General features: G+C 40.3%; 2 protein-coding genes across 2 annotated transcripts; both read left to right on the plus strand.

Annotated features, from left to right (window-relative positions):
- The first annotated feature begins 539 nt into the window (after nt 1-539).
- Nucleotides 540-8988, plus strand: LOC141391829 (uncharacterized). Its single transcript, XM_073964524.1, has 2 exons — nt 540-650; nt 7585-8988. Exon 2 carries the CDS (start codon nt 7589-7591, stop codon nt 8729-8731), a length of 1143 nt encoding a protein of 380 aa, XP_073820625.1. The 5' UTR covers nt 540-650; nt 7585-7588; the 3' UTR covers nt 8732-8988.
- Nucleotides 4801-6414, plus strand: LOC141391827 (uncharacterized). The gene has a single exon (XM_073964521.1). The coding sequence runs from the start codon at nt 4801-4803 to the stop codon at nt 6412-6414; it is 1614 nt and encodes a 537-aa protein (XP_073820622.1).
- Nucleotides 8989-9387: the final 399 nt, after the last annotated feature.

Raw genomic sequence — 9387 nt, forward strand, 5'->3', positions numbered from 1 at the left:
ACGAACGACGATTTTTCTACGTTGTTCGATTAGAAATACTCTCTGAACGACGAATAAGTATGTCCCATCCCTACCAAATGAGAGAATTTATCGAAAAAATTAATTGTTTAAGTTAAATAGTTTATTTTCATTATTAGTTTCATTTACAACGGCCAATCTGTTGTGGTCTACATTATCGTTAAAATCTGCAAGCTCCTTATTGTTACACCCTTGTAATATTTACATCGCAGATTTTAACGATAATTCTTTCGTTGAGTTGTTTGACATTTCCCCACCTCTCATCATCTACGTTTACTTTCCATCGGATCGTTGAAACGCGCGCTTTATAGTAAGCTTTTCCTTGCAAAATCGTTGCAATTATCTCAGGTAATATCGTTACCAAACCCTCTTTTATTTATTCGATAAATAAAGCTTATTTGACTTCTAGTCAAATATCATCAATACAAAGAACTGCCTTTTATTTTGTCTCCTTTTTTTCTTTTATTTACATTGACGGAAACATTTGGTCAATTCGAGCCGCGATTGAGTCGGTGTTGTTGTCGGTGCCTTTGTTAATCGGTCTGTTTGCTCTTATTTCGCAGCAAACAGCATAACATACAGTCCATCCATCCATCCATTTATTTTCACCCTTAATCTCATCAAAAAAACAGGTACGTAAAGTGTTTTATGTGAGAATATCAAAATAAATAAAATTGAAAGTGAAAAAATAACAACAATTGTTTGTGTCGTGATCGCTGTTTGGCCGTCTTACAACGCGTCGCGCATCCCCCTCCCGTATCAATCGTTTTGTCGTGTGCCTTTACCACGAAATTACATATTTGCAAGTGAAAAAGAAAAAAAATTCTAACAGCCAAATAAAACCAAAAGGGATAAGTGACATTTATTTTTTTTGCTATTTTTTGTTGCAAAAATACTAGGATTTTATCCTATAAATTGTGGTGGAATAGTGCACAAAATTAAATATAAATAATTGTTAATAAGTGCCTTAAAATTATTGCAAAAAGAACCACACATTTTGATAAATTAATTGTGCCAAAATTGCATTTTTTTATTCCCCACATAATTTGCATAAAAATCCCTTTACGTTTGTTTGGTTTTAGCAAGCGAACAGCATACATTCGTTTATACGTACATACGGGCATAAACATACATACGTACGCTCATATCGTTGAGTCAGTCGGTCGGTCAGTCGCTTGGTCGTTTGCCTGCTTGCTTGCTAGTTGATACACACACACACTGTATACCCCCATACCAGCTGTGTGGTGTTTTTTTCTTTTTCGTTGAGTAGTGGTATCCCAGTAGGAAATTTATTCAATATCCCTGTTGGAAAAATTTTCTTAGTACACGCAAAAATAATAATTTAATATATTGAAATATTTTATAGTAAATATTTTTGAGAGTGATACGGGAGAGTTGTTCGAATATTTTTGGAAATTAAAAAATCGTGTACACCCTACACTTGGTCAACTAGACTTTTTAATAAATAAAGTGATTTTTTGACCGTTTTGTGAAAAATCAATTATTTTTATTAACATTTTCGAGAACTTTTATTTTGATTTAATTTGCTTTTGTGGTTTTTTGGTCCACATTCACCCTACAATCGGTAGTAGTGAGCCTAATTGAGGTATTTTCGCAAATTAAATCATAAAATCTCGGTATTTTCGGTTGAAAATAATAATTTTAATTAAATATTTTGAATTTTTGTACGGTTTCGGTACGTGAACTTACGGTTTTTTCAATTTTGAGAAGAAAATATTTGAATTTTTTGAAATATTTATATATATTTTTGATTTTTTGCATATATTTTTGATATTTTATATACGATTTTCGACCCTTTATATATATATTTTTGATTTTTATTCGATTTCTTTGTGATTCTTAATCGATCTTTTGAGTTTTTCCTTCAAATATTTCGATTTTTTCGCGATTTTTCACTTTTTTTGGCGAATCTTTTTGATTTCATACATATTTTCTGGACTCATTTGGTGAAATTTCTGAAAGCTCGTGTGTTTAGATACTAATTGAGTATTTCTAATCTGCTTTCTTGTGAAAATTGTTTCCTGTTTTTGAGATTTTAATTATTTTCGGGTATTTTCGTGACTCTATAGTGAGTTTTGAAGTTGATTTTTGGAAACTCAGTACGAATATCAAAATATTTTTGGCAGTCTAGCGATTTTTGTGCTTCTTTCGCTTTTGAACTTTCTTTTGAATGATTTTTTCGGACTTTAGTTGAATTTTTTTGATAATTCAAAATGTCAGTCACTCCACTGTATCTTTTTATCAGAGCCTCGGACGCTATAGTGACATTCGAGTCTCATTACAGTGCTCTTAAGCCTGAAGAGATAGACGAATATGGGTTAGAAGTCCGTAAAGAAGAAATTCAAAAGTTATGGGTAAAGACACAGAAGATGTTTGAAAAGTGTCTTGATTTTGTGATGTCTTCCGGCGATACGAAAAAGGAGGATATTGAATCGGTTGACAATAAGTATGATGTAGCTTATCAGACTTACTTGAGATGTTTGTCTGCTATACGAAGTCAGATAGGTAAACTAAAAAGGTCGCATAGACATTCGTTGAATTCGACGATGAACGATTCGGTTGCCTCTTTAGCGCAACAATCGGTTGTCTCTTTAGCGCAACCATCGGTTGCTAGTCCACTAGAAGCAAGAGGTAATCTTAGCACTTCTACTCAGGCTTCACGTGAAGTGGGAACCCAAGTTGATCCTCCTAATACTTTGTCTTTTAGGAGTCTTGGTTTAGATGATATTCCCAGTGATAGCGTTCATAACCTAGCACTTCCAACGTGTGATGTGGATGTTTTTGAGGGCGACTTTCATTCTTGGCCCACATTCCGCGACTTGTTCACAGCCATCTATATTAAATCTTCTCGGCTTAGCGATGTCGAACGCTTGTGTTATTTGGTTCGGAAGACTAGTGGAGAGGCTCGTGAGATAGTTTCCAAATTTCCATTAACTAATAGTAGTTTTGTTCTTGCGTGGAAATCTTTGAAGGATACTTACGACAATCCTCGTGTTATAGTACACAATCCATTTATGATATTTCGACGGATAATTGGGATCCGATCATAGTGTTTATGTGCCTGCAACGGCATCCTAAGCTCACACAAACCTTATGGGAACAAAGTGTGAAAAATAAATCTTCCTTGTCCTCGTGGAAAGATTTACATGCGTTTTGTCGGAGCGGATCCAAACGCTCATGTGTCTTCACGACATGCGCGGAAATGACACAAAGCGCACAATTAAAAAAGTGCAATCGCATTATGTTAATGCAGAGTCCTCGGCATCCTCTCAACCTTCTCGCATTTCTAGCGATTCTAAACAATCAAGAAAATCTGGTTGTGTGCTTTGTCCAAATAAAGGTCATCGCTTATTTGAATGTCCACGATTCCAAAATCAGTCCTCTACGGAACGGTATAAAATAGTTAAACGGTTCCAATTGTGTGTGAATTGTCTGCGTAGAGGACATGGAGTAAAAAAGTGTGATAGTAGTCGTCGTTGTTCCAAATGTAATCAACCTCATCACACCTTATTACATCGCCTAGATACCCAATCGAATACATCGGCTCCGGGTAATACAGTCGCGACAAATTCAAGATCTGTCGTTCCCCCTTCTTCATCGGAGCAACCTAGACCATCCACATCGGCTGGGTGTCTACATCGTCAGTCCTTTCATGTAGCACAAAACAAATCGGTTTTGTTAGGAACAGCTATGGTTAATATTGTTCATCATGGTGTTTCCTATTCGGCTAGGGCGCTTATAGATCCAGCATCTGAGTCGTCATTCTTGTCCGAGCGACTTCAGAATCGTTTAAAGCTTCCTGTGCATTCCACTACTGCTTCTATTTCGGGTGTGAATTGTACTGTATCGGCCACTTCTCGAAAAATTTGTTCGTTGAAAATTGGAAGTCCTCTCGATAGCCGCCTTATTTTGGAGACTACGGCGTTGGTTTTGCCTTTGATTTCGGGAAATATTCCCTCGTTTACTGTCAGCTCGGATTTAAGAGCACAACTACCTGATTTGCAGCTTGCTGATGTCAACTTATTTGACCCTCGGCCCGTAGATCTTTTACTAGGTGCTGATCTTTATCCGAAGATTTTATTAGATGGTTGTAGGCCCATTCTTTCTGGTACTTTGCTGGCCCAAAATTCAGTGTTTGGTTGGTTAGTTACCGGTCCTGTCCCCACGACCGAGGTTCGAACATTCGCGACTAAAATTGACGTGCTAGAAGAAGACAACATTAATAAAACTCTTTTACGTTTTTGGGAGCTAGAGGAACCTCCAAAACGAAATATGATGTCTCCTTCAGACCGTTTTTGCGAAGATAATTATCTAAAAACTACGCGTAGAATGTCGGACGGTAGATATATAGTAACACTGCCAATTAAACCTGAGATAGATCCTAAGGAATTTTTGGGTAGGTCACGAGAAACCGTTTTAAAGCAATACCTTAGAAATGAATCGTCTTTATTGCGAAAATCGGACGTTAAGGTTGTTTATGACGCGGTCTTAAAAGAGTATTTAGATCTTGACCACATGAGGTTAGTATCCCCCAGTTCCTCTACTGATACTTTATCTTCCTATTTGCCTCACCATCCCGTCATAAATCCTGATAAACAGACCACTAAACTTCGGGTAGTCTTTAACGCTTCCTTCAAAACGTCTAGCGGGAATAGTCTGAACGACTTGCTCTATGTCGGACCCACTTTGCAGCTTGATTTAGTCTTGTTGATACTGCGGTGGCGTATTTTTAAATTTGTTTTCAATTCGGACATTACCCAGATGTATAGGCAGATTCGCGTTGATCCAAAACATGCTTCGCTTCAGAGAATTCTCTTCCGTGATTCCCCCACGAAACCGGTTCAAGACTTTGAATTACATACGGTGACTTTTGGTGTAAATTGTGCACCCTATTTAGCAATTCGAACGCTATTGAAACTGGCAGAAGACACCGAGACCGATTTCCCACTCGCAGCGCACATTTTGCGCAAATGTATGTACGTTGACGACGTGTTGGCGGGAACACATGACCTGGAGACAGCTTTATCGGCTAGGGATCAGTTAATTTCAGCACTTTCTTCGGCGAAATTCGAACTTCGGAAGTGGACAGCGAACAATAGATCGATTCTTGAAGGTATTTCTCCTGATTATTTGTTAGATGAGAAAGTATTGTCCTTTGTAGAATCTAGTGGATCTAAGCCATTAGGAATAAGGTGGAATGCACAGTTGGACACGTTCTACTTTGAGGTTGCTCCAATCGCGAGAAAGTCTTCGTATACTAAACGGGAAGTTCTTTCCGCTATTGCAAAATTATTTGATCCTGTGGGCTGGTTAGGACCAGTTATTGTCGTTGCTAAAATGGTTATGCAAAAGGTGTGGTTGGACAATATTGGTTGGGATGACTCCCTTTCGTCAGCCACAGATGCCGATTGGCGTAAATTTGTAGATTCCTACACGGATGTTAATTCGGTCAGGATTCCTAGATGGGTTCAGTATACTCCTGATTGTTCGGCTGAACTCCATGTTTTTTCCGATGCCTCGGAAAAAGCATACGCGGGGGTAGTTTATATTAGGATCGAGTCCCCTAGTGGAGATATTTTCGTCCATTTACTATCGTGTAAAACTAGGGTGGCCCCTATAAAATCAATTTCTTTGCCCAGTTTAGAACTCTGTGGTGCTGTTTTGGCTTCGGAGCTTCTAAAAACTATAGTTCGGGAAATTGATATTGTGTTTCGTCAGGTTTATTGTTGGACGGACTCAACTATTGTTCTCTCGTGGTTGCGAAAAACTCCTTCGACTTGGACTACTTTTGTAGCCAATCGCGTTTGTCGTATCCAGGAAAACGTTGGTAATCACAATTGGTACCACGTTAAATCGGAGGACAATCCCGCTGATTTGGGAAGTCGCGGTCTTGCTCCTTCTGATCTAGCCAATTCCTCTCTTTGGTGGCATGGGTCACATTGGCTTAGTGATCAAAAATCTAAATGGTCAATTCGTGATCTGTCGGCACTTGAAACCGATACTGAAAAGCGTTCGGTAAAAAGTCATGCCTCTTTCATTACGGGCTCTGAGGACTTTCTGGCTAGGTTCTCTTGTTTGGGTAGAGCTCTTCGTGTTGTCTCGTATATATTTAGATTCTTCCATCGTACTCATCCAAGACATAGAAATAATTTTGTTTACACCGACACCACTATTGCTTCGTCGGAAATCAATTTCGTACTGTACTATGCGGACGAATATAGGGATTTATTAGAAAGAAATCCGCTTAATAGCAAGTGTCCTTTGGTTCCTCTTAACCCCTACTTGGATGATTATGGTATAATTCGTATGAATGGAAGATTAGTTAACTCACCTACTCTTGCGTATACGGAAAGGCATCCGATAATACTGCCCTAATACTGTCGCTTTGTAAAGCTTTTAGTGGAATTTGTCCACAAGATTTCCGTTCATGGAGGAAATCAATTGATGTTGAGGATTCTTAGAATTGAATATTGGGTTCCTCGATTGAAAAGTATGATTCGTTCGGTGATTAATCGGTGCAGAGTTTGCATATTAGAAAAGAAACGATCTAGAAGCCAAGTTATGGCTGCGCTTCCGCCGGAACGAACCGTGATTAATAGGCCTTTTACTACAACTGGTGTAGATTTCGCTGGGCCTTTCGATGTCAAATCCTTTACGGGTCGTGCCTGTAAAATTACCAAAGGGTACGTTTGCGTTTTCGTGTGTTTCTCGACGAAAGCGATTCATTTGGAAGAAGTGTCAGATTTATCGACTGCAAACTTTCTAGCAGCATTTCATCGATTTGTTTCTCGTCGTGGTTGTCCTCGGCCGTATTTTCGGACAATGGTACGAATTTTGTCGGGGCTTCCAGGGAAATAGAAAGAGATTTTAGGTCGTTTCTTCGAGAATGCTCAGGAACTGTTTCCTCTAATTATGCAGTTCAAGGCCTATCGTGGCAATTTATTCCAGCTGGGGCTCCACACATGGGTGGACTCTGGGAAGCTGGAGTAAAAAGTTTCAAATTGCATTTTCGAAAGCAGGCTCGTACTCTCCGCTACACTTTCGAAGAGTTGGCTACGGTCTTAGCGAGAATCGAAGCTTGTCTGAATTCTCGACCGCTTTGTCCTATGTCAGATAGTTCTACTGACATCGTTGCCTTGACTCCAGGACACTTCTTGATCGGTGCCCCTTTGCTCGCTCCTCCAGAACCCCTAATAACTGAACAGCCCTTGTCAATAGTAAACAGGTTTCGAAAAGTTCAGGCTTTGGTTCATCAATTTTGTTTGAGATGGAAGGAGGAGTATTTAAAAAGTCTTCACATGCGGTATAAATGGAAATTTCAGCAGCGTGACTTGCAAATAGATGATATCGTCGTGATTAGGCACGAAACTCTTCCTCCAACGTCGTGGAAACTAGGTAGGGTCGAAAACGTATTTCCAGGCCCCGATGGTCATGTTCGCGTCGCCGACGTTCGTATCGAGAATGGCGTTGTAAGGCGGCCTATAACTAAATTGGTCGTTTTGACCGAATAAATTTCGATCTCTTTAACATCGCTTTCTTCATTAGTAATATGGACAAAATGTCATTCTTTGCTGATGGACTTAGGGATTACGATGAATTGATGGCGGAAATTGATCAAGCCACGGGCCTCTCTGATGCCGTTTCTGCTGCTACGGGTTCCTCCGCCACAGCCTCCACTGCCACCATCGAGTCTGCTCCCCTAGAACCGGAGGCTATGGACACATCGGCGAATGATGCCGCTTCTAATTCTCCGAGTCCGGCTGTCGTTCCTTTGCTTACTATACCCCCAACCACTCCATCGCCAAAGACCTCTCCTGTCACTGAAGCACCACCATCCACTAATTCCTACAACTATTTTAGGTGCAAGTTGTGTGATGGAAGGCATCCACTTCGCTTCTGCGAAAAATTTTTGAAGTACCCCTTGGAGAAACGACACAGGGTGGTCATTTCGCACGGCCATTGTACCCGCTGTCTGGCACGCAGTCACTTGGCAAAGGATTGTCGTAGCAAAAGCAGTTGCCGCATTTGCAACGACAAACACCACACCCTTCTCCACGATGGTCCAAAGACCACACGAACTCAGACAGAGTCTCGTCCTGCTAACAAGCATCGTCAGACTAAAAAGTCCAAGGTCCGTCCGCAGCACAAGTCCGATTCTCGTCCGTCCGAAATGGTCAGCCAATCGACAAGCTCAAATGCGGTAGCATTGGGCAGTCTCCCATTAGTGGGCGTGGTATCTCTTTCCCCCAGTGTTGTTGTCCGCTTGTCCACCCCCACTGAAAGCATCCTAGTCCGCGCGATCATTGATCAGTGTGCCAGACAGAGCCAGGTGTGTACGTCATTGGTGCGTGATTTGCGACTGCCCTGCTCTCAAATAGATGGTATTGCTTATAGTCGTTTCACCATCACCTCAACGTACGATCCAGCACAATCAGTGACAGTGACAGCTAGAGTGAACGACTTGGCGCATGTGTCTACGCCAGCTGAAGCGATTCCGGAGAAGGTTAAGGAGTCCTACATTGGGTTGCCCCTCGCCGATCCACATTTTTATATAGTTGGTCGTGTGGTTTTGGTGTTGGGGCCAGAGCTCTATACGAAGGTGATGACGAGTCGTATCCAAGTCTTCCCCGGATTGCCGATGGCCCAGTACTCAATTTTTGGTTGGGTACTCTCTGGGGTCTACACTAACTAAAGGTTCCCTAATGATCCTTTAGCGCTGGGTCCCTAATGGCCCGGCCCATGAATGGTCCCTAATGGCCATAAATTCCGCGGGGTCCCTAATGGCCCGGGGTCCCTAATGGCCCCATCGTTTAGTCTTAAGTACAAAATATGGTCCCTAATGGCCATATTCACCGCGGGGTCCCTAATGGCCCGGGGTCCCTAATGGCCCATCGTTTAGTCTATAAGTGTTTTTTGAAAAAATGAATTAAAACCAAGAAATTTTTTTTTTTTTTTATTTATTTCTTTATTAGTCTATGGATATTTTCCTTACAGACTATAAAAATTAAAAATGTTGTACTTAATTTTCTGAATTTAAATATATTACAATTTTACATTTCAGAGTATTAGGATTCATAGAAAAATCAATAAGATTATATAATTCATTAAAATCTTTAGACATTCTTGTTAAGGGATCAGCATTTGTATAATTCATTCTAGAAAATTGAATAGCTAGTGGTACATAATTGCGAGTAGCTCTTTGAGGAATATTAAAGCGAATATTGTTGATTAGAAATCCAGCGTTAACGTCACCCATTATCACATTAAAAAGGAATGATACATTTAACATTTTTCTTCGGCTTTTTAAAGTTGGCAGCTTGATGAGGGAAAGTCTATCCTCGTATGATG

The sequence above is a fragment of the Musca autumnalis genome, unplaced genomic scaffold (assembly GCF_047663935.1).
Source record: "Musca autumnalis isolate F117 unplaced genomic scaffold, ASM4766393v1 scaffold_131, whole genome shotgun sequence".
In the NCBI taxonomy this organism is placed as follows: Eukaryota; Metazoa; Arthropoda; class Insecta; order Diptera; family Muscidae; genus Musca; species Musca autumnalis.

Excerpts from the sequence above, each read along its gene's own strand:
- LOC141391827 (XM_073964521.1), top strand. The coding sequence starts at position 4,801 with ATGTATAGGCAGATTCGCGTTGATCCAAAACATGCTTCGCTTCAGAGA.
- LOC141391829 (XM_073964524.1), top strand. The coding sequence starts at position 7,589 with ATGGACAAAATGTCATTCTTTGCTGATGGACTTAGGGATTACGATGAA.